This window comes from Vipera berus, assembly GCF_964194415.1.
Source record: "Vipera berus genome assembly, chromosome: 7".
In the NCBI taxonomy this organism is placed as follows: Eukaryota; Metazoa; Chordata; class Lepidosauria; order Squamata; family Viperidae; genus Vipera; species Vipera berus.
Window position 1 is genome coordinate 75,273,399 of NC_138209.1, and position 14,198 is coordinate 75,287,596.

Below are 14,198 nucleotides of genomic sequence, written 5' to 3' on the forward strand. Positions count from 1 at the left end.
GATAGAGATAGATAGATAGATAGATAGATAGATAGATAGATAGATAGATAGATAGATAGATAGATAGATAGATAGAGATTTAGATAGATACAGATAGATAGATAGATAGATAGATAGATAGATAGATAGATAGATAGATAGATAGATAGATAGATAGACAGACAGACAGATATGGGGAGAGAAAGAGCAAGATAATAGGTAAGTAGATAGATGAGAGGGAGGGAGGGAGGGGGAGACAGAGAGAGAGAGAGAGAGCGAGAGAGAGCACATTTAACTCAAGGGTGGACAACTATGGACCTTTGATGACCTGTGGACTTCAACTCCCAGAATTTTTGACCCAGCCATGCTAAGAACTCTGGGAGTTGAAGTCCATAGGTCACAAAGGGGCTATAGTTGCCCATCTTTGAACTAACTCTTTACTATGTGCAAATTTTGAAATAATCTAGTCATACAAAACTTTCCCTTTGGGGCTTTGGAGAGAGAGAGAGAGAGAGAGAGAGAGAGAGAGAGAGAGAGAGAGAGAGAGAGAGAGAGAGAGACAGAGAGAGAGAGAGAGAGAGAGAGATGGCCTAATGGTGAAGATACTCATCTCCCACTTGGGAGGTTGAGAGTTCAATCCTAGGTTATGTGACAGGTGTTTCTTTCTAGGGCACAAAGGAAAAATATCTGCTACAAACTCCATGTGGTGTCAGGTAGGGCATCCAGCCAGTAAATGCTCAGCTCCATTTAGTCACCCCAACTCTACCCAGAATTAAGGGATTACAGGATCATAAAAATTGAGTTTCACACACACACACACACACACACACACACACACACACACACACACAATGTGTGGAAGTGTACACAGAGAGATACACAGAGAAAGAAAGAAAGAAAGAAAGAAAGAAAGAAAGAAAGAAAGAAAGAAAGAAAGAAAGAAAGAAAGAAAGAAAGAAAGAAAGAAAGAAAGAAAGAAAGAAAGAAAGAAAATGTATACACAAACAAATTTCTTTCTCACCCCATGAGTGGTCTGTGTTTTCTTCAGTCTCAGGTCCTCTAACACAGGGGTCTTCAAACTTAGCCCTTTTATGACTTGTGGACTTCAATTCCCAGAATTCCTCAGCCAGGCATGCCTGGCTGAGGAATTCTGGGAATTGAAGTCCACAAGTCATGAAAGGGCCAAGTTTGAAGACCCCTGCTCTAACAGAAGCCTTGGAGTTTGAGGGTTCTGTGCAGGATCTTAGCTGTTCTTAGACCTGCAGTTTTCCAGACAGAGATCTCTGATGTTCTTCCTCGGTTCTGTTGGATCCACTTTCCCAGCTTAGGAGTCCCAGCTCTGAGTGCTTCAATCACCACTGGGTCTACCTAGGGCTATTACTGGACAGTCTGCACAGGGGAACAACCAGTACATTTAAAAGGAAATATAATCCGTGGCTCTCCCCCCACCCCCCAAAAATCCTGCATTTTCCAACAGCTTGATCAACTTCTAAACTTCCTTTGTTGCAACCTTATGGAAAGGAATGGAACGGAACAGAACAGAACAGAGTAGAGTAGAGTAGAATCTTTATTGTCACTTTAAATGTATGCTAATCAGCATACATTAAAATGAAATTTTGTTGCATTTAGCTCTCAAAAAAATAACATTTTGCATATATCCACATACACACAAATATACGACACAGAGAAACATCACAGTCTATTTTGAATGAATGTATATTCATGGCAAAAAAAAATAAATCCTGTGAATTTACAAGGCGGATGGCATAAGGGACAAAGCTGTTAAAGAATCTAGTAGTTCTGCTGTAAATACTTCAAAACCTCCTCCCAGAAGGCAGCAACAGAAACAGACCGTGAAGTGGGTGTGTGGGGTCTCTAATAATGCTCCGAGCTCTGAGCACACAACACTTATAAGCAGCTTCCTGAATAACAGGAAGCAAGCTTCCTATCATCTTCCCAGCTGTCCTTACCACTTTCGGTATGGACCTTCTATCTGAGGCACAGCTGCCACCAAACCAGGCAGTGATGCAGTTTGTTAAAATGCTCTCCATCATGCCTCTGTAAAAAGTGGCCAGGACAGAAGGAGAAAGATGTGGTCTCCTCATCCGACACAGGAAATGAAGATGCTGGTTTGCACGCTTCACTTCTCTGTTCTTCTTCACTTTATAGCACATTGCTACAGAGCTGATCTCTTTTTCTGAGGAAAAGAAAAACAGAGGTTTGTTCTATAATCTCTTTTTCAGAACTTTGATAGCCCATCAAGTGACATCAATTCTCACAGTCATAAAGTTCCCACACCCCTAGAAGTCCACCTCTCCATTTCTCACAGACTCCGTCTGCTTCAATTCTGTATGAGCTCGAGTGTTATTAGTTTGCCTCGTTTTATTCTGTCTCTTTGCATCCATCAAATATTAAACACATGTCACTTTTAGAGTCTTCAGAATGAAAAAATAAAAAAACCTGGGCTGGAGAGAGAAGGATAAAGATGAAAATAGGAAAAATCAGAGCAGACGTTTCATACCTAGAAAATTAACTTGTCCTGGACGTTGGTCTATCTTCTGTCAGAAAGGCACAATGTTAATTTTATTAGCTGCATCTCAAAAATAATGAGGCCATGATCCCTGGAGAAAAAAATCATCTTTAGCAATTCTGAACTGTGTCAAAATGTGCCCATCAAAATACTAAAAGATAAACACACGGCGTGCTTACAAATATGAACTTTATACAAAGATGAGGTCTGACGTTATGGGTTGCCACAGCTATATTTTCTCCTAGTCGTTGATGAGTAATAAGCAGCTTATATCAAAAGTAAAACTACTTTTTTAAAAAAAAACAGCAATAGTGTCAGATGAATATTGCAAACGATTGTGATTGAATTAGAAGGATTTAAAGTTCAACTGTTGGAGCGAGAGCTAGCAAGGAATGGAATTGCATTCTATCTTGATCTGGAAAGCAATAACAATAATTAGTGCTAGGAAACTGTTTTTCCAGCCTTTCCTTCATGAAGTTCCATGGGGCTCCATTAAGCAACTTTGCTTAACATCGGGATCTATGTCCTGTTCAGCACAAGGGATGGCAAAACCTGGGGGCAGAGCGGAAAGTGGAATCAGTCTAGCACAGGGATAGGCAACCTCGGCTCTTTTATGACTCATGGACTTCAACTCCCAGAATTTCTGAGTCAGCATAGCTGACTCAGGAATTCTGGGAGTTGAAGTCCATGAGTCATAAAAGAGCTGAGGTTGCCTACCCCTGGTCTAGCACAACTGCTGCCAAAACAAGATATCCAGCAGGGCAAGGCACTAAATCAATGAGTCCAGGAAGTAAAGGAACAAGGTAATTAATCCAGGAAGCAGGAAATAAAGCAAGGAGTCCAGGAAACATCCAATGTCGGCAACGGCACACAACCTTCCATGAATTCAGTGTTTGTTCCCGACAAATGCCCCTCCCCACAGCATCTCCTTAAGTCTTAGTCCCCAGGTGTGGCTTGTGGAAAGAGGCAGGACGCTCTCCTCCTGAGTAGTCAGGTCAGCGTGCGCTGCTCTAACCTTCTCTCCACTCTCCGTGCTCGAGGATCAGGAGGGGTGTGTGTGTGTGTGGTCCTTGCTCATCGCCTGAGCTCTGTCTTTCACGTTCGCTATTTAGCCTCTCTTGGTCATCCTGCCCCTGTTCCTCCCTGCCTACAAGCCATCTCAATCCTGACAGGCCCTGGCCTGCCTTGGCCTGCTCCTCCCCATATTCCTCCGAAGCCAACGACGTCTCCCCCTCCATCTCCGTTGGCTCCAGTTCCAACTCATCTTCCTCAACACATTCAGGCTGACAAATAGCTTTCTGGTGCACCCCATCAAAATGGGCGGGGCCTTCTCCTGAGTATTCTGGCAGAACTCCACTGTCCCTGTCTTTTTTCTGCTCTGCGTGCTCTCGGATCTACCACAGAAGACAGCTCCTCCTCCTCCGCTTCACTGACTGTTTGTCCCTGCAAGCTGTCCTCAGCCGAAGCCTCCTGCAAATCTCTTTTGGCTGGCCGTTCAGAGTCATTAATTAGCCCAGTCCCTGACGTGCCAGGAATGAACTCCTCATACTCCCTCCAGCCAGCTGCCAAGGAAGAGTCAGAGGAGTTGTCCCAGAGAGACATCACAAGAGTCACGTTGGCCAGTATAATAGGCAGGGGTGGGATTCGAATGGGTGAACAGCCGGTTCTCTGTGTGGATGCTGCTTCCGGATGTCCATTCTGGGCCTGGGCCACAAAAAATTAGCTACCGGTTCTGGTGTGAACTGGTTGATAATAGGCTTATACCAGGGCTAGGCAACCTCGGCTCTTTTATGACTCGTGGACTTCAACTCCCAGAATTCCTCAGCCAGCCATGCTGAGGGGAAAGGGAGAGGTTTCTAAGCTGAGCCATGCTGGCTCAGGAATTCTGGGAGTTGAAGTCCACGAATCATAAATGAGCTAAGCTTGCCCACCCCTGGCCTAGGCCTAGGCCGCTTTATGACTTGTGGACTTCAACTCCCAGAATTCCTGAGCCAGCCATGCTGAGGGGAAAGGGAGAGGTTTCCAAGCTGAGCCAGGCTGGCTCAGGAATTCTGGGAGTTGAAGTCCACGAGTCATAAAAGAGCCAAGGTTGCCTACCCCTGGGCTAAGGCAAAGGTGGGAAACAATGGCCCTTTTGTGACTCATGGACTTCAACTCCCAGAATTCCTGAGCCAGCCACGCTGAGGGGAAAGGGAGAGGTTTCCAAGCTGAGCCATGCTGGCTCAGGAATTCTGGGAGTTGAAGTCCACGAATCATAAATGAGCTAAGGTTGCCCACCCCTGGCCTAGGCCTAGGCCGCTTTATGACTTGTGGACTTCAACTCCCAGAATTCCTGAGCCAGCCATGCTGAGGGGAAAGGGAGAGGTTTCCAAGCTGAGCCAGGCTGGCTCAGGAATTCTGGGAGTTGAAGTCCACAAATCATAAAAGGGCCATGTTTGAAGACCCCTGCTCTAACAGAAGCCTTGGAGTTTGAAGGTTCGGTGCAGGATCTTAGCTGTTCTTAGCTGTTCTGGGAGTTGAAGTCCATAAGAGAGCCAAGGTTGCCTACCCCTGGCTTATACCATTCACCTCACCAGCACCATGGTGAGGTAGGATTGGATTTTGGTGGGGGCTAAACAAGGTCACTCTAACAAAATAAACCAAGGCATCATCCAGGAGATGGAGGTGGGCTCCAGGCAAATCAGAACAGGGAATAGGGCTCACTTCTTTCCTTGGAGAAAAAGCAGGGATGACCCTTTACAGCAAGCACGCTTGGAGTCACACTGGTTAAACTCTTCCGGGGAGGGACAACTTTTTAAGCAACTCATTCGGACTCATTTTGTCAAGGTCGGTGCCTTCCTAGAATAAATTAGTCAGCATTTTCAGCGGGAGGCAACTGTCCAAAATGCTACCCCTGTGGGCCATACGCAGAGAACAGTTTCATTTTACACCATATCATTTGACATTCCCCCAATTTACTTGGCCCTGTTGGCATGCAAGGCACCCTTGCGATAGACGGCGTTGAGGTTCCAGGTCAGGTAGGAAGAAAACATGTCTGTCGATTGATTTTATTTTTTATTGACCCTTTGGGAAGTCCCTGTGCAATTTCACTTGACAATTAATGCCCTTTACCATAAATCTTAAGAAGTGTTTGTGATCAGGGAGGTGATTCTCACTGCTATATAAACTGCTAATATCTATACTTTGCATATTCTAAAAAAAAACCAAAAAAACCCTTCAAATCATTCGGATGACTAACTGGACATAGCCATAATGTTGTCAGACTCTTTGGCAGTTGCCTAAAACCTTAGGGTTTTCACCAAGACTTTCAGATATATATTTTTCCCCATCCATCTTTCTTTGATCTGGCAAAAAAGGTGAATCTCTTCTTTATAAGTTTTAACCTCCAATTCCCCTGATCATCTTTGTGCAGAGAAGAGCAAGAAAGATGATTAGGGGACTGGAGACTAAAACATACAAGGAACGGTTGCTGGAATTGGGTATGTCTAGTTTAATGAGGGACGTGGTGGCTCAGTGGGTTAGAACACTGAGCTTGTCGATCAGAAGATCAGCAGTTTGGCAGGTCGAATCCCGAGTGCAGCGTAACAGAGTGAGCGCCTGTTACTCGTCCCAGCTTCTGCCAACCTAGCAGTTCGAAAGCATGTAAAAATGCAAGTAGAAAAATAGGGACCACTACGGTGGGAAGGTAACAGCGTTCCGTGCGCCTTTGGTGTCTAGTCATGCCGGCCACATGACCACGGAGACGTCCTCGGACAAGCGCTGGCTCTTCGGCTTTGAAACGGAGATGAGCACCGGCCCCTAGAGTCGGAAATGACTAGCACGCATGTGCGGGGAAACTTTACCTTTACCTAGTTTAATGAAGAGAAGGACAAGGGGGGACATGATAGCAGTCTTCCAATATCTCAGAGGCTGCCACAAAGAAGAGGGGGTCAACCTATTCCCCAAAGCATCTGAGGGCAGGACAAGAAGTAACAGATGGAAGCTAATCAAGGAGAGAAGCAACCTGGAATTAAGGAGAAATTTCCTGACAGCGAGAACAATTAACAAGTGGAACAAGCTGCCTCCAGAAGCTGTGAATGCTCCAACACTGGAACTTTTAAAGAAGAGATTGGACAGCCACTTGTCTGAAATGGTGTAGGGTTTCCTGCCTGAGCAGAGGGGCTGGACTAGAAGACCTCCAAGGTCCCTTCCAACTCTGTTATTCTATTCTTTTCAGAATCAACAAGCTTGGCTGATCTGGCAAGGAGTGAGCTTTTTGGGGGATAATGAGGAAACTTGCCATTGGCTACTGAAATAATGGCCTCCAGACCTTTCTAACAATCTGGGAATCGAGTGCTACCGATGTTTCTCTTAGCAACAATATATATTTCTCATTGCCGGTTTCTAGGGTGCATTTTTTTTGATCAGCTCAAATTGCAAATGCAGCAAATTCAAAGTGTTTTTGTTTTGTTTTTTGCTTTTACTTTTTTAAAAAAATTAAAAACCATCATGCTCTCCTTCACATGTTAAGTCACACGTAGCAGAATAGACACGATTACTATTCTCTTGCACCCGATCTAAAATCCCGTGAATTAAACTGAGAACAGTTGCCTCCCTTATCTGACATCGAATTATTTCTAATAGCAATAGCACTTAGATTTATATACTGCTTCATATTCCTTTACAGCCCTCTCTAAGCAGTTTACAGAGTCACCATGCTGCCCCCACCACCACCACCACACACAGCAATCTGGGTCCTCAGCTTTGAGTGTGGGGGAGGAAGGCTTCCATTAATCCTAAAACCTCCTGTATACATTTTTACCAGATAACAACGTTATGAGAGAGGGAGCAAAACATTCTCTCTCGCCATACCTGATTTTATAGACTTCGATCCTGTTGTCCCTTATCGCCCTCTGTGCCAAACTAAAGACACACACCCCCTCCAATTTGCTGTACTTTTGTTTTTGTGGAGAGTTGCTAATCATTCGCTAGCTCAGTGAAGTCACATGGGTGATTCAACATTAAAAAATAAAGTACATTTCTTGAATTTCAGTCAAATGAGATGGTAAGCTAGGCTAGGCTAGCGAAACAAACAAGAGAGGAGGAATCAGATGTACACAAATTTATCGTTGCATCCAGTTGTTTCTCAACATGCAGGAGTGGTTAAATGAAGGTATATGAGAAAGTAGACAGGAAAAATAGGTCTGTTCTGAGCATATGTGAATATCATATAAGAGTGCAATGATTCCTCTGGGATCTAATCAGGTTAGGTAAAGGTAAAGGTTCCCCTGCACATGCATGCTAGTCGTTTCCGACTCTAGGGGCCGGTGCTCATCTCCGTTTCAAATCCGAAGAGCCAGCGCTTGTCCGAGGACATCTCCGTGGTCATGTGGCCGGCATGACTAGACGCCAAAGGCGCACGGAATGCTGTTACCTTCCCACCGTAGTGGTCCCTATTTTTCTACTTGCATTTTTACGTGCTTTCAAACTGCTAGGTTGGCAGAAGCTGGGATGAGTAACAGGCGCTCACTCTGCTACGCGGCACTCGGGATTCGACCTGCCAAACTGCCGACCATCTGATCGACAAGCTCAGTGTCCTAGCCCACTGAGCCACCGCGTCCCTTAATCAGGTTATCTAATCAGGTTATCTTCTTCTAATTGAATGGGCATAATAAGAATGATAAAGAATATCAATACAGAAATGACATACTAAAGAACTGGATGGGAGGTGGCGATAGCTGGAGACAGCAGAAGAGAAGAGAAAGAACTGCAGAAGATAACAAAACACAAAGACCTGCAAATGGAAATAGAATGACTCCAGCAAAAGAAATTGCAATGTATGGCAGTGAAGGTTGGACCATAAAAAAGGCTGAGCGCCAAAGGATTGAGGCCTTTGAACTATGGTGCTGGAGAAGACTCCTGCGAGTCCCTTGGACTGCAAGGCGATCAAACTGGTCAGTCCTGTTGTTGTTGTTAGCTGCGAAGTCGTGTCCGACCCATCGCGACCCTATGGACAACATTCCTCCAGGCCTTCCTGTCCTCTACCATCTTCTGGAGTCCATTTAAGCTCACGCCTACTGCTTCAGTGACTCCATCCAGCCACCTCATTCTCTGTCGTCCCCTTCTTCTATTGCCCTCCATCTTCCCCAGCATTAGGCTCTTCTCCAGGGAGTCCTTCCTTCTCATTAGGTGGCCAAAGTACTTGAGTTTTAGCTTCCTAGAGGAGATCAACCCTGACTGCTCTTTAGAAGGCCAGATCCTGAAGGTAAAACTCAAATACTTTGGCCACCTAATGAGAAGGAAGGACTCACTGGAGAAGAGCCTAATGCTGGGAAAGATGGAGGGCAATAGAAGAAGGGGACGACAGAGAATGAGGTGGCTGGATGGAGTCACTGAAGCCGTAGCCGTGGGCCTAAATGGACTCCAGAAGATGGTAGAGGACAGGAAACAACAACAGCAAAAGAAAGCAAAGGTAGTACCAATAGTAATAGGCAGGTTGGGTGCAATCCGAAAACAACTGGAGCATTCCTTTGACACGGCTGGCATTGACAAATTCACCATCAGTCAATTGCAAAAGGCAGCTTTATGTGGTATATCTTACCTCCTGTGACAATACTTCTAACACCATGGAATATCAACATCTATTCTTACCAGGCCCTTGGATTTGATAGGTAAACAAAAATGCCAGATTCAGTCTAAACCTCTGGCTGATGGTGTGACCAAAAATAATCATAACTGTGGAAGGAAGGAAGGAAGGAAGGAAGGAAGGAAGGAAGGAAGGAAGGAGGGAAGGGAGGGAGGGAGGGAGGGAGGGAGGGAGGGAGGGAGGATAGTTCATGTATCAATCAGTCACAATTTAATTTAATTTAATTTAGAAATGCTCACATCCTATTGGCTGAACAATCTAGCCAACCTCAGCATGACATATCAAGGGCTACAATCTAAATGTGGGTGGGGTTAAAGCTTATTTTAGAAGAGATTCAGTATCATGGAGAAATAAAATGGACATATAACAATCATTCTTCCAGGGTGCGTACTCCAAAATGCAAAATAAGATCTCCAAATGTTTCCCCTCATTTCCTCTGTGGAGGCTTTGGATGACCCCAATAATATCGCCCTTAATGGGCTTTTTTTCTTTTACTCCTTATTTCATGTATGATTTTTGTAATGTTCAAATTTGGGGGGCCTGGTTCCATTTCTCGAATCTTGCGAATCACTTTCTCATTACGGAATTAAGGATGAATTTCATACATCTACCCCCTGTTCCTAACCCTGAACAGCTGGACTGGTGTAAAAACAAACGAAATGAATAAAACGTGGAAGACTCCTAAGATGAACTGTGCAGGTTTATTTATTTAAAAAAAATAGGGAATTATCACGTGGGATTCCCCCCAAATAACAATAAAATAAAAATGAGAAAGCTGCTTTTGTCAGATGGTAATCGATTCAGCAAAGGAACCAACACTCATCTCCTAATGACTGTGCAAATAGTCATCCCTTTTCCAAGAGCTGAAATTATTCTTACTCATTCATATTGATGCATGCAGATACAACCTCATTAAAACAGATTGCCAAGGTTTTTGTAACAAACATCGTGTTTCCGTATTTCCTATCAATGCGGTTGTAGCCTCTTGAAAGATTATAGCCATATAATCACCATCCCATCCTCCCCCTGCCAGGTTAATGGAGCATGTGCTAGATCTGGTTTGGGGACAGAGTTTAGATGATGGAATTCTCAGAGAAGGGGACTGTAGCTCACAAGCTCGTCAGAAATGACTTCAGATTCAGTGAAATCCAAATTATTATTCAGAAACAAGGGCTGCCTGGGGGGGTGGAATGGCAGAGCAAAGATGATTCTATGGTAGAATGAAGAGAGAGCAAGTCGACTGGTTTTTCAAAGCTTTTCTGCACAAGGACATATTTGATCCAAAATGTAGAAGAACATGGTTTTATAAAGTTGATAGCTAGACTTACTTTTCTTCCTTGTACTATAGAATAGAATAGAATAGAATAGAATAGAATAGAATAGAATAGAATAGAATAGAATAGAATAGAATAGAATAGAATAGAATAGAATAGAATAGAATAGAATAGAATAGAATAGAATAGAATAGAACAGAACAGTGAATAGACTAGAGTGGAGTAGAGTAGAGTAGAGTAGAGTAGAGTAGAGTAGAGTAGAGTAGAGTAGAGTAGAGTAGAGTAGAGTAGAGTAGAACAGTGAATAGACTAGACTAGACTGGACTAGACTAGACTAGACTAGACTAGACTAGACTAGAATAGAATAGAATAGAATAGAATAGAATAGAATAGAATAGAATAGAATAGAATAGAATAGAATAGAATAGAATAGAATAGAATAGAATAGAATAGAATAGAATAGAATAGAATAGAATAGAATAGAATAGAATAGAATAGAATAGAGAATGGAATAGAATAGACTAGAATAGACTAGACTAGACTAGAATAGAATAGAATAGACTAGAATAGAATAGAATAGAATAGAATAGAATAGAATAGAATAGAATAGAATAGAATAGAATAGAATAGAATAGAATAGACTAGAATAGAATAGAATAGAATAGAATAGAATAGAATAGAATAGAATAGAATAGAATAGAATAGAATAGAATAGAATAGAATAGAATAGAATAGAATAGAATAGAATAGAATAGAATGTGGAATGGAATAAGAATAGAATAGAATAGAATAGAATAGAATGTGGAATGGAATAAGAATAGAATAGAATAGAATAGAATAGAATAGAATAGAATAGAATAGAATAGAATAGAATAGAATAGAATAGAATAGAATAGAATAGAATAGAATAGAATAGAATAGAATAGAATAGAATAGAATAGAATAGAATAGAATAGATATTGGAATAGAGGAATAGAATAGAATAGAATAGAATAGAATAGAATAGAATAGAATAGAATAGAATAGAATAGAATAGAATAGAATAGAATAGAATAGAATAGAATAGAATAGAATAGAATGGAATGGAATGGAATGGAATGGAATGGAATGTAGAATAGAATAGAAGGAATGTACAGTAGAATAGAATAGAATAGAATAGAATAGAATAGAATAGAATAGAATAGAATAGAATAGAATAGAATAGAATAGAATAGAATAGAATAGAATAGAATAGAATAGAATAGAATAGAATAGAATAGAATAGAATAGAATAGAATAACAGAACAGAATATGGAAAGAATAGAATAGAATAGAATAGAATAGAATAGAATAGAATAGAATAGAATAGAATAGAATAGAATAGAATAGAATAGAATAGAATAGAATAGAATAGAGCTGGAAGGGACCTTGGAGGTCCTCTAGTCCAGCCCCCTGCTCAAGCAGGAGAACCTATACCATCTCAGACAGGTGAATGTATAGTCTCTTCTTAAAAACCTCCAGTGATGGGGTGCCCACGATTTCTGGAGGCAGCTTCTGTTCCACTGGTTGATTGTCCTCACTGTTAGGAAGTTTCTCCTTAATTCCAGGTTGCTTCTCTCTTTGATCAATTTCCAAACAATGTTTCTTGTTCTATTAGTTTAAGAGAGGGTTTTTTAAAAAAAAAGTTTAATAAACTCCAGGAAAATATATCCCTTGAATACAGTCTTTTACTTCAAACTAACTCTGAAATTTAGTGTTGTTGTTTGTTGCAAAAAAGTTACTACTGCAAAAGAAAAAAAAATCATAATGTTCTGTCTAAAAACATCAAAAACAGCCGTTAAAAGTTGCGTCACTAAAAACCCTTCAAAAATTGCGGAGATATTCGGCACTTTTCATCCTTCAACTGAAAATGTCATCCTGTTTTGCTGAAAAACAAAAGTATTCAAGCATTTGCGGGTTCTCCCCCCTCCCCTCTTAAATTATATCCAGGAAGAAAAGTTTGTTTTTCTGAATTGTTTATTATGTCTCACGATAAATTTTAGAAGGATTATCTGAATTCTTCACATTGTTATTCTCCCTGTCTTTCTAATGCTTAGATAACCGGAACATGGAGGAATATCATAAAGAATATATGACTGTTTTATTTTCTTTGGGGGCAAAAAAACAAAACAAAAACCAAGCATTATTTTCAATATATTTATAAATAAAACATTATGTATATTTCCCTTTTAAAAATAACTGTTTACTTTAAAAAAAAAATAAAGCAAATGTTCCTCTGAAGTGGTTCATAAAAACATAAGGTAGGTTAAAAATAAATTGTAGAGGGGTAACAATGAAAATATTTCAAAGGTTTTCTAAGAGGTATTCAAGAAGATGTTTTTACATTAATACCTTACCTTCTTAATCGGTCTGGCTGTTTATGAGAAAATATGAAGATAAAGTTCATATTCAAGTTCAATGAATCTGTGAACAAACAAACAAAATAACTAAAAAAGGAGAATATTTGTAGCTCAGGGTTGAACTGTGGCGGCTCTGAGCTTTTCTTGCAGATGTGTGGTGGTTTTCTTGCAGACGTTTCATGACCCAACTAGGTAACATCATCAGTGCAAAAAGAACCCCATTCATATAAAGAAGATCTGTAAGCTTCAGTTCGTTGACCATGGGAGGTTTCATTTAGAGGCTACAAAAATATATTTTCTCCACCCTGGTTCACTTTTCAAAATACAGTTAGTCATCTCCGAATGTGTTTGGTTCCTCCCTTTAATGCTCAATGTCCTTGAAAAAAGGACTTTTTTAAAAGTTTATCAAATCTTTGCAGTGTTCTATTCTACTATGTTTGGATGTATCTAATATTAAGAATCTGATTCACTGACAGCATGCTATTGTTCTTTTACCTGATTTATTTATAACCCGCCTTTATTATTTTGATAAATAACTCAGGGGAATGAACATATCTAATACTCAAGTTAAGATGTAGAAAGTTGAGTTTGATAGATAGATGAGAGAGAGAGAGAGAGAGAGAGAGAGAAAGAGAGAGAGAGATTATTTATTTATTTTTATTTTATTTTATTTAGATTTATATACCGCCCCTCTCCAAGGACTCGGGGCGGTGTACAGGGCAATTAAAATGCTATAAACAACACACACCGGCAGTTCATTCCATAGAGAATGCCCTCCCCCTTGGAATCACCCGCCGGCATTCCCTAACCGGCAGAACCCTAAGGAGGCCCTCCCTGTGGGAGCGCACAGGACGATGGGAGGCTGATGCTGGCAGCAGGTGCTCCCTGAGATAATCTGGACCCATGTCATTTAGGGCTTTATAGGTCATCACCAGCACCTTGAATCTCACCCGGAGGGGAACTGAAAGCCAATGCAGCTCGCGGAGAAGAGGTGTTACGTGAGAGTATTGGGAAACTCCCATTACTACTCGCGCAGCTGCATTCTGCACCAGCTGAAGCCTCCGAGTGGTCCTCAAGGGCAGCCCCATGTAGAGAGCATTGCAGTAGTCTAACTGGGAGGTCACAAGCGCATGAGTGACTGTGCGTAGGGCATCTCGGTCCAAATAGGGTCGCAACTGGTGCACCAGGCGAACCTGGGCAAAAGCCCCCCTGGCCACGGCTCCTATATGATCTTCCAAACTGAGCCGTGAATCCAGGAGGATGCCCAAGTTACGAGCCCTATCAGCGGCTCTTATATATATATTGCTCTTATTCTCTGTTGTATTTTTATACGCTGTTCTTGACAATCAAAATGGCCTCGCTGGTTTACTAGCCTGCCTAAACTCATCTCTGTCTAAATGGCTCAGCGCACC

General features: G+C 41.7%; 1 protein-coding gene across 1 annotated transcript in view; it reads right to left on the bottom strand.

Moving 5' to 3' along the window:
* Positions 1–2,978: 2,978 nt before the first annotated feature.
* Positions 2,979–14,198, bottom strand: part of ARAP2 (ArfGAP with RhoGAP domain, ankyrin repeat and PH domain 2) — a gene marked incomplete at both ends in the record, with an annotated part of 137,884 nt that continues 126,664 nt past the window's right edge. Inside the window, 3 exons of the mRNA XM_081332552.1 lie at positions 2,979–3,061; positions 3,609–3,807; positions 3,908–4,071. Of these exons, the coding sequence (XP_081188678.1) occupies positions 2,979–3,061; positions 3,609–3,807; positions 3,908–4,071 (446 nt within the window). The remainder of the gene's footprint in view (positions 3,062–3,608; positions 3,808–3,907; positions 4,072–14,198) is intronic.